General features: G+C 35.4%; 1 protein-coding gene across 2 annotated transcripts in view; it reads right to left on the bottom strand.

Annotated features, from left to right (window-relative positions):
* Nucleotides 1–17,115, bottom strand: part of mtor (mechanistic target of rapamycin kinase) — a 272,554-nt gene that overhangs the window by 26,794 nt on the left and 228,645 nt on the right. For both annotated transcript variants that reach the window (XM_051903439.1, XM_051903440.1), the window contains 9 exons: nucleotides 13,934–14,068; nucleotides 13,342–13,516; nucleotides 12,515–12,650; nucleotides 8,613–8,760; nucleotides 7,065–7,187; nucleotides 3,364–3,446; nucleotides 3,189–3,261; nucleotides 3,029–3,103; nucleotides 1,325–1,460 (listed from right to left, as the gene is read on the bottom strand). In XM_051903439.1, the coding sequence (XP_051759399.1) occupies nucleotides 1,325–1,460; nucleotides 3,029–3,103; nucleotides 3,189–3,261; nucleotides 3,364–3,446; nucleotides 7,065–7,187; nucleotides 8,613–8,760; nucleotides 12,515–12,650; nucleotides 13,342–13,516; nucleotides 13,934–14,068 (1,084 nt within the window). The remainder of the gene's footprint in view (nucleotides 1–1,324; nucleotides 1,461–3,028; nucleotides 3,104–3,188; nucleotides 3,262–3,363; nucleotides 3,447–7,064; nucleotides 7,188–8,612; nucleotides 8,761–12,514; nucleotides 12,651–13,341; nucleotides 13,517–13,933; nucleotides 14,069–17,115) is intronic.

Here is a 17,115-nt window from a genome sequence, read left to right as displayed (position 1 = left end):
CCAATGGAAAGGAATAAAAGTTTTCCCAAGTGAACAAACCCTTGTTCTGAGTTTCTGTCAGATTCTGTCAATCCTTCAGATTGGTCAAATGATAAACTTCCTCCAATTTATTAAATTCTAATTCAGTCAATAATCTTTCATGATTGTTCTTTATTGTCAAGGTGAGAATCCTAACTGGTGCCCTGAAATATTGGAAGGAATTATCTGACTCAATATTAATATTAATACAAAATATTAATATTAATATTTAAGACTAACTACATTTGTGGTGTCCTCATGTGAGGCTAATCCAAAATCACTACATGTATGGTGCCCCGTGTGAGGCTAATCCAAAATCACTACAGTGCAATATCCCCTATGTTAACTACCACATTTATAGTAGTCGACATAGAGAATGAGAGAGAGGTTATTGAGTGGGCATTGAGTAAACTATGAAAGGGAACCTTGAAAAATCCTTTTTAAAAAAGTTTTAGATGGAGTATAGCAAGTCACACAGCAGGTCAACTTCCCTAAAGTATATTAGCAGTCTGTTTTTTTCCCCCTGAAGTTTATGAATCCACAGCAGGATTGTGTGGTTCTAGTATGTTTAAAGGCCCTGATATACTTCAAACGAAATCGAAGGATGAACTGATGTGACGACATTTCGAACAAAATCAGGCCAAAACGAAGTTCGAAACAGCTTGCCAAAGCGAACTCTCAAAGTTCGCTCCAGCTGCAAAACACCTTTGTACTATCATTGGTCCGTGACGATAACGTAATAGGAGGTGTGCGCTGAGGCTCCGCCTTCTTTCATGCAGAACTCTTCTCTCATTTCGTCTTTTGAGTCTGTCGAGGTAAGATTTCTGTGGGTGAGAACATGAACACACTGGATAGCTGCTCTATAGTAGAAAATGAAGTTGTGCTTCTGATAAAATAAGGCACTGACACTGTTCTTTATGTTTGATACTGCAAAGCTACTTGCTTTTAAGCAATCTATTGAATAGAATGCCATATAAATAAACGTGACATGACTTTACTGGAGTGCTAATTTGCAGAACTCGTGCTAACATACCCATGTTGTTATGATCAGATGCTTTCTTATGCCTTCTTATGCTTGCTGTAAAAAATGCTTTCTATAAAAAAAGGCTTGCGTGCAGCACATATTTACATATTCATCTAAACGCCGCTCTTAGCAGTGTGGGCAGCATCAGATGTTCGATAACAGTATATCACTGCTCACATATTTTGAACTTCATTTTGCCCCTAAACAAAGAACGAAAAAGAACTTTGCCGTAAGTATATTGGGGTCTTTACTCTTTTGAATGAGGAAAAGTTGTGTGCTTACTATCCATAAGCCTCCAGTTGAGTAATGGGTCATAGACAAAGGCCTCCAGCACAGCCATGACACTGTCCCTGTGTTCACGCAGTACTTCCATCACTGTGTGGCATGTAATACGGTAGTTACCATCCAGTCCGGTTACCTGAGAGGAAACATGATCTGTTTTTCAGCCATAAAGATAGTGAATGTAATTTAAGCACAATGGACAATGCAGGGGGTTAAGTAAATGGATATCTGAGGCTTAGCATAGACATCTTTGGATGTGTCTAGGGCCATCTTTTGATCGAATACTAGAATATCTGTGTTTTAAGTACCAATGTATAACGGCATCTGCTGAATCTCCAACATCACAGCAAACGAAATTGTATTTTGCCTTAGCTGTGAATGTGTTTGCAGTCTAAATTAAATGCAACACAAAATAATGGCAAGAAAACACGTTTTCTATTGGTTGTCCTCGCAAGCTGCAAGCAAAAACAAACAGTGCAACCAGTGTAGTTTTTTTTCCCCTCATTAGAGTCAATGGTTATATTTGGTGTGATTGCTGTCATGGAGTAAAATTACTTGGGGATTTTTAGGTAGAGCTACAGGTGGTGCCCTGCTTGCAACCCTTTTTCATGTTTTGTCTTTTGTGTTTGGGTAGGCTGTTTAAAATTTCATTTAAAATAATTATAACATATCTGTTTCTATGACTCTTATATGATCATAAATTTGTGCCCTATGTTTTTTATGCATAGTTTGGTATAAAGTTTGGGTACCTCAGCTTATAATTGAGGTGTAAAAGTTGTATGCTCCCTCACTTGCATCAATAAACAGTGGTTTTGAATGTTTCTCCAGGGGGTCATGATAAAGATTCCACAGTCACAGGTTGTATTGAATTTTATTGAAAACAGTGATAACATGAAATGTGTGCTTTATTAATATTTGATGGATGAAAATATTTTAAAATGTGTAAAAATATGTGGGGTAAATTATGTGTCGGATATCAGTAGATTCAGATTGGGGATATGGGGGTTCACCTTTTCAGATTTGGGGATCACCTTTTCTCCCCTAGTATTTAGAGAGAATTTTGTGGTTGTGATTGTCATTATTTGGAAAATAATTTGCTTGTTTTTGTAGGATTCTTCTTTTTACTATTTTTATTAAATTACTTATTAGGATCACATACTCACATACTTTCAAGTCATTCATAAGACAACAAACTCAGAAACATGTGGCTTGTTGTTAAGAGCCGTATGGCAAATGAAAACAGAATCAGCTCAAAATATCAAAAATGTTCGACATCCTCTAACTGGATGGAATCATAGTCTGAAGCCAAAAAAATGTGTGCTCATTATATACTATGCAATTTTCAGTGAAATCTGTCAACTCCGACTGCACAAAATCTGCAGACTGGCTATAAATTTCCACAACTAGCGTTGACTCCTCTAAATTACAAATCATGGCAAAAATCTTGGCAAAAGTCATGTAGTGTATTGCAGCCTTTACCTGGAGTGACATAGTGTATCTGAGTAATCGCAGACATAGTGGTCTGGATATGTCAATCTATGTACAGAGAATTTAAACCCTTTTGGCTAAAGAATAGAACAAAATGAGTTTTATAGTGATCTTTATAAAAAATTACCAGTTATGAAAAGTAGCTAGTAAAGACAAGGTGAAAAAGCTTTTAAAGCTTTAACACTCCAAACACTCACATGCAAGTGACCATCTTACCTCCATGGCATTGGTTAACATCCGGGTTAATCTGAAAGGTATTTTCTCAGGAAATTTTTCTCTGGTCATTGCAACCTTAAAATATTAAACAAAATTTCAGTTATAAACAAACAAATCTACTGTATGTTGCTTAATTTTTGTTGTTTCTAAGAAAAACTACCTCAAAACAATCCCCAAAATCGATATGTAGTATCTTTCCACTGAGCCTGTCCAACATTAGATTGGAAGGATGTCTGTGTTTGGAGGAAAAAAAGATTATGCACAATCTAATAAATAATGAATAAACTAGTTTGATAAGTGCTGATAAAATGCACTAATTTCAGTTCAGTTTGTACCTGTCCCCGAGCCCTAAGATATAACCAACCATGGACATGACAGCTAGTGAGCGGGTGTAGTTGGTCCTCCTGTCAAACCAAACCTGTATAAAGAGGAAAGCTATGTAAACCCATTTTTTTTATTTTATAAATTAAAATAATAAAATAATGCATAAATAACTGATAGTATCTTAATTTTATCATTTTTTAATTCCTGAAACAACACATTTCTGTAGATACAATGGTATCTACAATGGCATACATTTCACTACTAGAAAAGAGGGAAAAAGTACACACATCAAAATTATCTCCAAGAGACGCAGGATCAAAACGAAACATATGAAAATAAATGAGGAAAATTCGCACAGTTTAACTATTCCCTTTATTTGTGAAATAAAATAGCAAGATTTCAGATTTTCTTGTTTATTTTCATAATTTTCACCACTCAGTATAATGCCAAATCTCTTGATCAAATGTCCAGGGCAAATTTCATGCCAAAATCAAACAAAACTATATTTTACAAATTGTAAATAAAGCCTAATGTTACATTGAAGAAATGTAATTTTCACTACTGTAATACATTAAATAAATTAAAATAATCCTGTCTGGACATAGCACATTTTTTCCACAATACAAATTTTCTGTATTTATGGTAATGAAATGAAATGCTTAAATTTGGTACTAAAATTGGATTCATGTTGTTTATGCACAATTTACAGTTATTTCCTATATAATTTTTTCTATAGACGGGTTTCTGTGCAACGTCATCACAGAGATGCGCGCACAACTAGGGGGCAGAAAGCAATTGTCTCACCATTACTGAGACTGAATTTCTTAATATAATCGGCGGAGTCCACGCTACCTAGGCTTCCAAAGTAATTGATGCTAGCCATTTCCTCACTGTCACACACCTAGCTAGCTGTCACAGGTCTCATGTCTTGTACAGTATGTTTACAGTATCAAATTTCTTTCAAATGTGGTGGGTCGTGTGTATAGCCTTGTCGTAAACATTTAGGATAGAAAGGCTCAACAACCAACAAAACCAGGTAAGTTCATAAATTCACAGGGTATGTCAGGTTTTTATGATTAGCAAACTTAGTTGGACAATTTCATTCTAGACCTGATGACTAACATTATAACTTAGCCTATTAGTGAGCTAACGTTTTACATCATGTTATATTAATATGCAAATGAAACAAACGATCCAACTCTGAAATGGCAGTTTATTACTGAGTCAACAAGAATTTACAAACAATGCGAAATCTACGTTAATGGTTGATTAACGTTACAATCTTCTACAGATGTTATGTCGAGTTCTGCATAACGTTACATGCCAAGAATTGCATGTATCCAAGTACTGTTTAAAAATGATATAACATTCTTTGTGGGGCTCATTAATGGTAATAATTTGGCAGAACAGATGCTGTAGGCTACCTGCAGAGATTTGCATCTACCTCTTTTCTCAGCATAAATGACTGTTACCTCCCGTGAGGTGCATGCAGAACTCGACATAATGGGACGTTCTACAATGCTTAACGTGAAAAAGCTTAACGTGGCTTAATTTACTAAGACAGTGTTATTAACAAACCAAACGGTCCCACTTTATATTAAGTGGCCTTAACTACTATGTATTTACATTTAAATTAATCATTTGATACAATGCACTTATTGTGTACATACATGTTTTTACATTGTACTTATATTTTAAAAACACCTGCATGTAATTACATCTGTAATTACATTTATAATTACACTGTTGACCCATCCCTTACACCTTACCCCAACCCTTAAACCTACCCATACCACCAAAGCTTTCCCTAACCTCACCCATATCCCACCTCAATAGCAGCAAAAGTGTTTTCCAATTCAATATAAACCCAATAAGTACATTGTACTTATTTTTTGATGTAAGTACATAGTAGTTAAGGCCACCTAATATAAAGTGGGACCAACCAAACTTAGTAAACACCATATTAATAAAGCGTACTATGTACAGACAAGCAGATGAGCCCAGAATATGAAAGCAACACGTTTAATTAAGCATTTTTCTCCCATAAAGAAAACGCTTAACGTGGCTTAACGTAGCCTACTAAGACAGTGACATTAAAAGACCAAACTTAGTAAATACCATACTAATAAAGCATACTATACAGAAACATTGGTTTGTGCAGAATTTGATCTTTTTATATCACTATCTTTTAATATTAGTAGGCTACATTAAGCGACGTTAAGCTTTTTCTTTATAACGGTTTTCTATGGGAGGAAAACACAATGTGTAATTAAATGAACTGCTTTCATATTCTGGGCTCAACTGCTTTTCTGTACATAGTATGGTTTATTAGTATAATGTTTACTGAGTTTGGTCTGTTAATATCACTGTCCTTAGTACATTAAGCCACGTTAAGCGTTTTTCCGGCATAAGACTCCTTAGCGGTTTTGCCCCCTAAATGCGAGCGCATCCAGTATTGTTTGTATACAAGAAACTCGTCTATTTCTTATTTCATATTTTGGGGTGTGATATGACCCAGATGTGTTTTTGGCAGATTTCAGGCAATTTACTGCATGTCTATTCCAGGGCACTTCATGAAGTCATAGCTCTATTCAGTAGTGCAACCCTCTACAGACACATCGGCAAAAGAATGGCCATTGGCTAGTAATTTTTTTAACCAAACCAATATTTAACCAAACTTTTATATCACTTGCTTTATGGGTGAATGAATCATTCATTTGAATGGATCTGTTGGATTAATTACTGGGTGATTCAATTTAACGAAAGTGCTTTGCAGCACCTACTGGTGGTTTAAGTTTCATTAGTATCATTTTATTTATTTATTTATTTTTTTAAAAGTAATATTTCAATGTTCAAAATATTATTTTTAATCTCATAGCATTAATTATGCAATTGTAATTGCAGTGTAAATACATCTAAATCCTGCTTTAGGTGGACTGCAGAAGTGGCACAGAAGCAGCAAAAGTGGATTTTGTTGATACTGATTTCATTTGATTGGTGACAGCCTATAGTTCCTTATTATTATTCTAATTTAATTCATTGAATAAATGCAAGAATTTGACAATACATGATACATACATCTAATAAAAAAATTGCCATTATAAAGGTAAAAATCCCTCGGAAATCAGTTTAAGGGTGTACGTAGTGGAAAAGTTAATTTCTTTCACTGCTGTAAACAAACCACCACACAGAAAATGAAGAATATGAAAATCTTTGGGAGTAAGCTGTCCACAACAGGCCAGCCAATATACCAGCACAAAATCACACTTAGCAAAACACTGCCTAATTATCGGTATTATCGTACAAAATCTCAAATTCCTTCTTTATTTAAATTTTAAATGTCTCATTAAATAAATAAGCTTATACATTCCATCAAACACTCAGTAGTGTTCTAGTGTAGGTGCTCTAAGTGGTCATAAGACAAAACATGCAGTGAAAATATATCTGTACTAAAACATATTCTAAGCCTCTAACTCAATTGATGGCGAGTGAAATCTAACAATTTATTAGCCAGTGGCTAATGACAGACATGATTTAGTTGCCCAGCACAAAATCTAGTCACATGTGTGAGTGATTTACTCGTAGTGTAGAGGGCTGCAGAAAGTTTAATATGAAGTGACTGGAATGGACTCTGATCACAGCTAATACGACCATATGCCTAATATACAACACAAAAGTTTTTTTGATGAAAAGGAGAGAAGAGAATGCGAACCTCTGAACTGGGACTCTTAAGCCAGAGCAGTTTTGCCAGATCGTCTCCTGCTGTATTGTTCACGGCATGCTCAAACACCTCCACCTTCTCCATGAGAGTCAAGTGATCATAGTCAGGGGCCATCTAACATAAATGACAGTTTTAGCAAACAATTTCATTAAATGAGTTATTTTGGAGATCAGTTTTACTTCTTCAGTTCTTCACTTCCTCCTGCACTATGCCAAATGATGCATCCGCATGATGGTCAATGTACAGGGTGTCTAAAGCTCACGGTTTAGAATTTAACTTTGAATTTAAAGTTTGTTTTTGATAAAAGTGTTTACTTCATGACTTATTTTATTTCATGCCTCACTAGCCAGGTTTCCATCTAAGGATTTTTTTTTTTTTTTGCGAAAAAAGGTTTAGCGCTTCGAAATAGTTATATTTATAATAATGTCGAACACAATATTTTTTTTATTTAACTTTAGTGCATAAATTCTATATCAATACTTAAAATGTTGCAAAAATTAGTTTGACTTTTATCAAGAAAAAGGGCTTCAACACAAAAAAATTTGGTGTCACATGACAGAATTAGCCTCCAGGCATAATCCACGTTCATGGATTTGCTCCCGTTAAAGCACAGTTTCTTTGTAATGTTCAAAGGTGCATTAAATCTATTATATTCATATTATTGAATTGTATATGCAATTATGTATATGCGTCTTATTCTTACTATTGGTAAGAATAAGACGTGTTACCTCTCAAACATCATTCATCCTTATTTTTGTAATTTTGTCTTGATTATACATTTTAATTTGATGTTTATTTTAATTTGTAACGTTGCAAGTTAAAATTTATTAATTTTGTTCTGATGATAAAAAAGTCATTGCATTCTGTACACTAAAAAAATTGTCAACTTAAAATGTAAAGTTGTATTAAGTGACAACTTGGATATTTGAGTTATCTCATCAAGTTAAATCTGGGGAAGTTATTCTAACGCAAATTCTTAAGTTGTGTCAGCTAATTGAACAATATTTTTAACACTGTACAAATTTGAAATAGGCAGTTGTTTCTCCCATTTTAAAAATAATATGCCTATTACCAATCAATCTTCTACAGTCTAATAAAAGTTAATCATAAAAATAATACAACTGCACATGTTTCTGAATATTGCTTGATCATCAAGTATTGATCTAAATAGTCTAAGGAATAACAAAAAAAAAAAAAAAACCCATGAAACTTAATAAAAATAAATGCAATGCAATATATTAAAATCCCAGGTTGCTCTGTTTAGGCAGGTTTGTTTACCACACATACTGAAAAGTGAAGCCAAAACATTCCAACTTTTGTAGCCTCAACATGCTATGACATTTGATGAGTTATGTGTTGGCCCCAACAAAACTAAGTGAACTGTCCATTCCCAGTCACCGTATTGTTTAAAGACATTAAAGACAAACATATTCATTGTTTTGTAATAATAGTAATATATAATAATATAATATTGGTCAATTCTGACTATGACTTTAAAGGCAAACAGGAAGCTGTATTTTCATGCTTAAGACATGTTACCCTAAGCATAATGCGGTGTTCAATGTTGAGTAGGATCTTCTTCTTCTCTCGGTAGTCTCGAATCAGTGCATGCAGCGTGTCACAGTGAGGTACCCAGCCGATCAGACCAGAGTTGGTGGAAAGTGGGATCACAGCATAGCGCTGAATACTGTTCAAAGACACATTCATTAAAGGAAACATATTCAAAACATTAGCCACAAAAATTATATCATCATAACCTACCTACCTACCTATAGGGCTGGGTGATATTTTTTAATAAGTTTTGAAAAAGTAAGTAAATTGGGCTAAGTAGGCCAAATTCCTTTAGTCATAACTGTGGGAAAGACCTAAGAACAAAACAGTTACTGTTTGTAAGATAAAGGCTGCACAAATTAGGAAATGCTGTACGAAAATAGCTCAACATCTATTTAAAAAATATATCTAAAATATAGCTTTTTGGAGATGCGTTGCTGTACACAGAAAGATAGCCATGCAGAAAAGTACCTCATCCCCTACAGTGAAGTATGGTGGTGGATCTTTGATTTTGTGGGGCTATTTTTCAATCAAAGGTGGATGAAAGTGGGAGTTCTTGTATTCTTAGAGGTGACACATTAAAACTGTAGAAGAACTGCTTGTGTTTAATGGCATCGCTAACAATTTAAATTCAAGAGGGAATGGGAAATGTACAGCAAAGCAGGACTTTTTGACAAATCCAAAAAGATGCAAGATTTCACACTCCTCAATTTGACTGGTTTGGATGCGCTAGATAAATAAGAGTCATTTTACTTTCAAATGGGTTAGGACAAAGAGGATCCAGATGTGTTAAGAAATTGGCAACACTTTACAATTAGGTACATTAGTTAAACATTAGTTAATGTATTAACTAACATGAACTAACCATGAGCAATACATTTGTTGCTGTATTTACTAATCTTCGTTGATGTTAGTTAATGAAAATACAGTTGTTCATTGTTTGTTCATGTTAATTCACAGTGCATTACCTAATGTTAACAAGATTTTAATAATGTATTAGTAAATGTTGAAATTAACATTAACAAAGATTAATAAATGCTGCAGAAGTGCAGTTCATTATTAGTTCATGTTAACTAATGTAGTTAACTAATGTTAACTAATGAACCTTATTGTAAAGTGTTACCAAGAAATTTGATAAGATATGCTTGATGGAACAGAAAATAATAATGGACATGCATTCAATATCATGGGGCAAAAACCTGATGAACTATTTACCACTCTCTCAATAACTTTAACAACTTTCTGTCAGGTCAAGCTGAAAACAGACATGAAAGACAAAGTTGCACAAGAGTTGGAAAGGATGGCCAGACTGGGCATTACTTTGCCAGTGGAGAAGGCTACCCCTTAGGTGTCTGCCTTGGCAGCTGCAGTCAAAAAGGATGGTACAGTACACATATGCATTGACTCTGTGCATCTTAATAAGATTAAAGACTGTAGAGCAAGTGATTGCTGATGTGCTAAAGGCAAAGGTCTTCAGCATTCTAGATGCAAGATGTGAATTCTAGCAAATCCCATGAGAAATCACTGAAACTCACAAAATTTATGACCCTGTTCGGAAGGTAAATATTTTAACTCCCATACGGGATTTCAACTGGAAGTGAATTTATTTAGAGATGCATGGAACAGCTCTTTTCTGGACAGCCATGTGAAATAGTTCTTGGCATGACCAATTATCTCTAAAATTTCATACATCGTTACAGTGAGATAACATCTCCTATCCGTCAGCTCCTGCGCCAAGATGCGGAATGGTGTTGGACTGAAACTCAAACTCAAAGCACATCTGATAAGCTGGATGTTTTGAAATGGACATGGGGGACGGAGACTGGGAGGACAAAAATGGGTGTTCTTGTATTCTTGGAGGTGACACATTAAATTGGTTCATTCCAAAGTTTATCTAATGACTCTATTATTTTGCACATCTACAGTTTATTTGAGGTTATAAAGAGTAAATGATTCTCTCCAAAATTTGACTTTTTTGGGGATGAATATATGTTATGTGTTTCGAACCAATTTATTTTTTTCTTTTTCATTTGAACTCAGTAACTCAACTTCACATTTTCAGATTCACTCAAATGTGTATGAATGAACATTCTATCGGTTTACTGATGCCTTGGTTGAAGCGTTTTCATATAATTTTGTTCACAAAACCAGAATGTCTTGTAGGTCAGGGGGGTTCAATAATTTTGATTACAAGGATATATATTTTTAAGATCTTTAAGATTTTTTAGGTTAGCAACAGATCAACAGCATACAAGTTTTGCTCATATTTTCCAAAAGTGCCAATACTTGAGGAGGTAATACAATCTCTGCTCAGTAGGTAGCACTGTTGCCTCACAGCAAGAAGGTCCTCAATTTGAGTATCAGGCCTGTCTATGTGCAGTTTGCATGTTCCCTCCGTGTTAGCATGAGTTTCCTCCGGGTGCTTTGGTTTCCCCCACAATCCAAAGACTTGCAGGTTAGGCGGACTGGACATACTAAATTTCCCATAAGAGTGAGTGTTGGAGTGTGTGACTGCATCCCAGCACTAGGGTTTCATGAGTTAGTGCACTCTCAGTGCTGGGTTGCATCAGGAAGGACATCTGGTGTACAACCTGTTCTAAATAAATATGTGGATGATCCGCTGTGGCGACCATTAATGGGGGCAGCCAAAAGTGAGAGAAAGTAATGCCATATCTGATTAAAAACGTTAAACATTAATGTTGGCAAATTCAGTTCAGTTCATTTGTGGGAATCTTTTTAAACTTTCCACTTCATGGAATCAATTCAAAGTCCTTGCATGGGATTTTTTATTAAAATGTTTTAGCGAAAATATGCAGTTGCGCTCAAAATTTTGAAGAGTTGTTGCAGAATCTGCAAGCTATTTGTCATTTAAAAAAAATAAATGGGGTCATTTTTTTTTATTTAGTACCACCATATGAATAAGCCATTTCATATAACATGTTTACATATAATCCATATATAGCTGAAGTTACACAAACTACCCAGTTCAAAAATTCACATTGCCTTGGTTTCTTTTATTATGGTGTGCAGCTACCTTGATGACCAATGATTGTAAGAATGAGTCCCTGCTTTGCCTTGAGTAGTGAAGCTGCCCACTGAAGCCTGCATTGGCTATATGATGATGAGATCCAGCTTTTTACACTTTCCCACGCTGACTATCTCCTGTCCCGGCCTTCATCCTCCCATCCCACCGACATCTGGTGCCATTGTCGGCGGTACGTGCCCACCAAAGAGTGTAACCTTTCATGTGACTGGCTGCAGTTTAAGCGCAGACAGTGGACACAACCCCAGCGTTTGAGAGCAGAGAATACTGTTCAAGATTTCGATAACTTACTTTATTTACTTTGCTTTTTTTTTTTTTATCATTTTATATTATTTTTATCAAATTTGGCTAGGTGGTTAATAACTATTTTTTCTGTGTTGTGACAAACTCAGAACACATATTTAATATTGCTTTACACGGACTTTAAGCTATGTTAACTTTGAACATAATGGTCTGTGTAAATTGTTATTATTTTGTCTTTTGAAAAATATATAATATCTCATCTTCCTGAAGGGCAGTAAGATGTTTTCATATGTGTCAGTGATTAAAAATGCCAAATGGTGGCCGACACATAATACTGCAAATCGGTCAACTACTAATTTATACTGTATTGCACTTCTTGCATCAAACATTCTGAATCTACTTGACAATGACAGTTAGTGATTCCACTGACCAAAAAAAGAGATCTTTTTAAGCCATTTCAGAGAAAATACATAAAGAGAGAATATCAATGAAGATCAATATCAATATATTATTTGATTTAGCTTTGTCTTGTTTGCCTGATATAATTTGTTTTAAAGAATGACACTGTCCGAGATGCTCTGATGCATGAATGCAAGAGACTTGCCTTAGATTCTTGCGTAAGGAGGCTGGGTCATTAGCTAGTAGAGTGTTCACTAAGCCAAAAAGCTGCATGACCCTCTCGTCTTGCCGTAGATCTTCATGACCCTTCAGCAGGAACATGAACTCATGACCGTTGCTACCTGCAGGGTGCAGAGGAGAACAGAGAAAGCTTTGTCTCTCCATATCAAACTTAACTGCTATACATGCATTGACATTTACAACAAAGATGTATGTGTGTGGAAGATATTTGTAAGAATGTCAGTAACCAAACAGATCTCACCCCCCATTGACTTCCATAGTATTTATTTTTCCTACTATGGTAGTAAATGGGGGCCGAAATCTGTTTGGTTATCTTCCAAGTATCTTCCTTCGTGTTCAGAAGAACAAAGAAATTCATACAGGATTGGAACTACTTGAGGGTGAGTAAATGATGACAGAATTTTTTATTTTTGGATGAACTATCCCTTAAACCAGGACCTGTGGAGCCCTTGCCAAATATCACAAGATGGGGTTAAAAAAAAAAAAAGAAAGAAAAAAAGACATGCCATTGAAACATATTCTCATTTCTCACGTATATTTAATTTACTTCACTTTGCTTTCATTTTTTGTTTTATTTTTGCATTGAAATGTATGTGAATATATTCAACAGGCAGTTTGATAAGATAAACTGGCAGACAAACAGTATAGTTAGCCATTGCTCAGAGCAAGCCATGAGCCTGATCAGATGTAGAATTGTGTATTTGTGTCATTTGTTGACCATTTTCTTTGCTCATAGTATTAAAGACAAATTTGCAGCCTATGCAAAACTGCAAATTTTTATTTGGCTCTTACCCATTATGGTGAGTTTGCGTGGCCGCTGTTTGGAGGTGATGACCTGCAGTGAGGGAGCAATGGACTGGATACGTATTATTGGCTGATTAGGGTCATATGTTCCAGGCACAGCCAACTCCAGATCACGACACATAAGCAGTTTAGGTGAGACGTACTGAAGCTCTAGAGAAGTGAGCTGTGGACAAAGCAATATGCATCAATGCATATGCATAACAATTATATTCTGACAGAAGAGGTTCATTTTAAAAGTACAGCTCTTTTATATGATTTCACATCTGACATCTTATCACTGTCAGAAATATATGACAACAAAATATAAAATCTGGTAATTTCAAAGTCAGTCTTCATTCTGAAAATCCGCTTTCCAAAGTTCACCTGCTCTGAGTTCATCAACATCACATAGGCCTCTAGTGAGTTTTATAGTTTTTAATCATTGTAAGCATGTACTCATATTTTTTGTTCTCAATCCAAAATAAAACTGTAAAAATGTTAACTTTTACAACATGATGATTTATGATATTGCTAAGGGCTGATGTAGATGATCTAATGATTATTCTGAGCACTACACCATTAGGAAACACTGTTGGCAGACCTGTGGCAGCTGTTTGGAGATCCTGCGGAACACGTGGTAGTACAGGTCCCAGGCCTGCGTCAGGTCCTTCACATTACCTGATCGCATGTACTTTCTACACCAGTCCTGCGCCTCCATCAGGTCTCGACCATAAGCCTGTAACAACAGCCAAAGTTATAAAATTATCAGTATTCTTTTTATTGATCTTAAACCCATTGTGGATCAAAGACAGTTCCAGATATATTTAATAGCTGTTGTTGGGAATACATTTTTCTGTCATCAATGGTCAGCATCGTTATTCTCAGTAAAGGACTTTCTCATTCGGAATGAAAGTGGTTAAAGTTTTTATGTACGGAATGAAAGTGGTTACACAAACTCCGAAGAACACACAGATGCAAAGTTAAGAAAAAGAAGAAGACAAAACAAACACACACACACACACACACACACACACACACACAAAAACAATAATTTATTACAATTATGAATTGATTGTAAAATATAATTAATGCTGCATGGCAACTTAGACTTATTTTACAGAATAAATGGAATGGTCTGAGACAATAACTGGTTGATGCAGCTTGAGTGAGTGTCATCATGGATGCATATTAGACTGATCTATACCAGTGGTTCTCAACCTTTTTAGCTCCAAGATTATGTTAATATAACTAAATTAAAATAATGTTAAGACTTATTGGGGCCCCCTGCTTTAGAACCACTGTTGTACACAGATTTAACCAGTAAAATATCTATAAACTTAACTAATAAACATGCAAAAATATATGCCCAAATTGTTTTATTAATTAAATGAAGGTGGCTTATTGAAGAAAAATAATTTATGTGTTGAATGAATAAGAGTGTAAACAATAGCAGTTTGTCCGATTCACTCGAAACTTGATATACATCATCTAGAGACCTGCATGACATGCATCATCTAAAAACACTCATGGCAAAAAGTTATCAAAAGAATTTCGATTGGTGATTCAGGTTCCCAACAGAACGCCAAAATGTTTGAAGTAGGCAGTTGCCTTTGACTAAAATGGTTATATCTCTTGATTGCAATGAGATATTTTCACCAAACATGGTTCGAAGTTCAGTCCGAGGTCACAATAAAAAAATGTAGCATTTGGCCTCTTGGTGGCACTGTAATAGGAAAAAAACCATGAAAACCACTACATCTACACAATATATAAATAGCTATGCTATAACAAGAAAAAACATGAAAATGACTACAACTACGCAATCGTTAGTCCAACTGACTTGAAAATTGGCATGCAGTGTCTTGGTCGAAGGTGCCATGAATGTCTATGAGGACTTTCGCATATGTTGAATCTTCTCATTCTCTGTAACTTTGCCTTAAGGTCCTAGGTATTTCACTCAACCTCAAAATCACTGCAGTACAATTCTCTAGATTTTTTAGGTCAATAATTATCAAAAACTGTTGAACTTTACCATTTGGATAGCCATAACAGGATCATTAAGAAAATGGCCATCAACAAATGTACCCAAAAGCCTATAAATCTTATATGCTTTTGTGTCGGCCTAGACCCTAACATCATAGATAGCATAAAGGTCTTAAAATACATGAACCCCGATAAATGCTGCTTGCAGCTTTAATTTTTTATTTAGTACTGTCCTGAGTAAGATATTTTACATAAAAGATGTTTACATATAGTCCACAAGACAAAAAAATAGCTGGTAAATTGTACTTCATTTGTCTTTCGGGAAACATGCAAGTATCTTCTGTTGCTTCAGAAGGACAGTACTAAATGGGAATCATCCTGTTCAAAAGTTTTCACCCCCCCGGCTCTTAATGCATCGTGTTTCCTTCTGGAGCATCAGTGAATGTTTGAACCTTTTTTAATAGTTGTCTCCAAAATTGCCTACCCTACCTTTAACCCTCTCATTATACCCGTTAACCTTCATGAGGACGCCAACGCACTGAAGCTTCTTTGTTTAACCCTGTAAGGCCCACTGTTGTTATATTACAACATCAATTTTATCTCTTCTAAAATAAACCTGCAGATGTTTTTTCTCTCTAAGACCACATTTACACAACTAATAGGTCCTATTGTTCAGCCTTGTAATGCTATTGGGTGGAATATTTTGTGAATAGGCCTGTTCAACTGGTCATGAACTCACACAACCTGCGATCTTGCCTTGAAGCACATCATCATGTTTTAGTGGACTGGATAAATAAAGATTCAAGTAAGTAAAATGCCCAAAATATTTTGAATGAATCAGTGTGTCGAATCAGCGGTTCGGAGCGCCAAAGTCATGTGATTTCAGCAGTTTGGCGGTTTGACACGCGATCTGAATCATGATTCGATACGCTGATTCATAATGCTCCGAAGCTTCCTGAAGCAGTATTTTGAAATCGGCCATCACTATATAAGTTATTTATTTATTTTTTTTAAAGCACCAAAAATATTCTCGTCGCTTTATAATATTAATATTGAACCACTGTAGTCACATGAACTGATTTAAATATGTTTTTAGTATATTAATGGATCTTGAGAGAGGAAATGTCATTGCTGACTATGGAGGCCTCACTGAGCCATCGGATTTTAACAAAAATATCTTAATTTGTGTTCTGAAGATTAACGAAGGTCTTACGGGTGTGGAACGCCATGAGGGTGAGTAATAAATAACAGAATTTTCATTTTTGGGTGAACTAACCCTTTAACTGGCCCTGTTTTCTTTTCTGGGCTTTGCTTGTTTGCCCAAATATCTGCTTGCTGCATGAGGGACAGGTGATAATGTTCTGGAATGTGGGGGGTATCAATGCTATTGTATCAATGCTATAAGTAGAGGGCACAATAAGATAGCCAGAATGTAATGTGTGAATTCTGTGGAATGTGTGAATTCTTTAAAATGTCTAAGTATGATTGGGATATGGAAAATAACCATTGCTTTTTTCCATTTCAGAATGCCACCAGCCAGGAAAGATCATGTTATCTACCAAATTATGATGTCATTGATGCCATCCAAAACAGGAACAGTGACTTTGAAATGGATTCTGATACAAGTGATGAAGAGGAATGTGGAGATGCCTGTGAACTGGAAAAGAAAAACCCAGTGACCACCCATTATGTGGACATTATGCCAACAAAATCAAGTCATTCAAGAACAGATCATGCCCCATCACAAAAGGATTTTATCAGTCCCAACACTGATTTTTCAGATCAGGATATCATCAGGAT

The sequence above is a fragment of the Ctenopharyngodon idella genome, chromosome 8, assembly GCF_019924925.1.
Source record: "Ctenopharyngodon idella isolate HZGC_01 chromosome 8, HZGC01, whole genome shotgun sequence".
NCBI classification, from domain to species: domain Eukaryota; kingdom Metazoa; phylum Chordata; class Actinopteri; order Cypriniformes; family Xenocyprididae; genus Ctenopharyngodon; species Ctenopharyngodon idella.
This window is presented reverse-complemented; position numbering and strand designations above follow the sequence as displayed.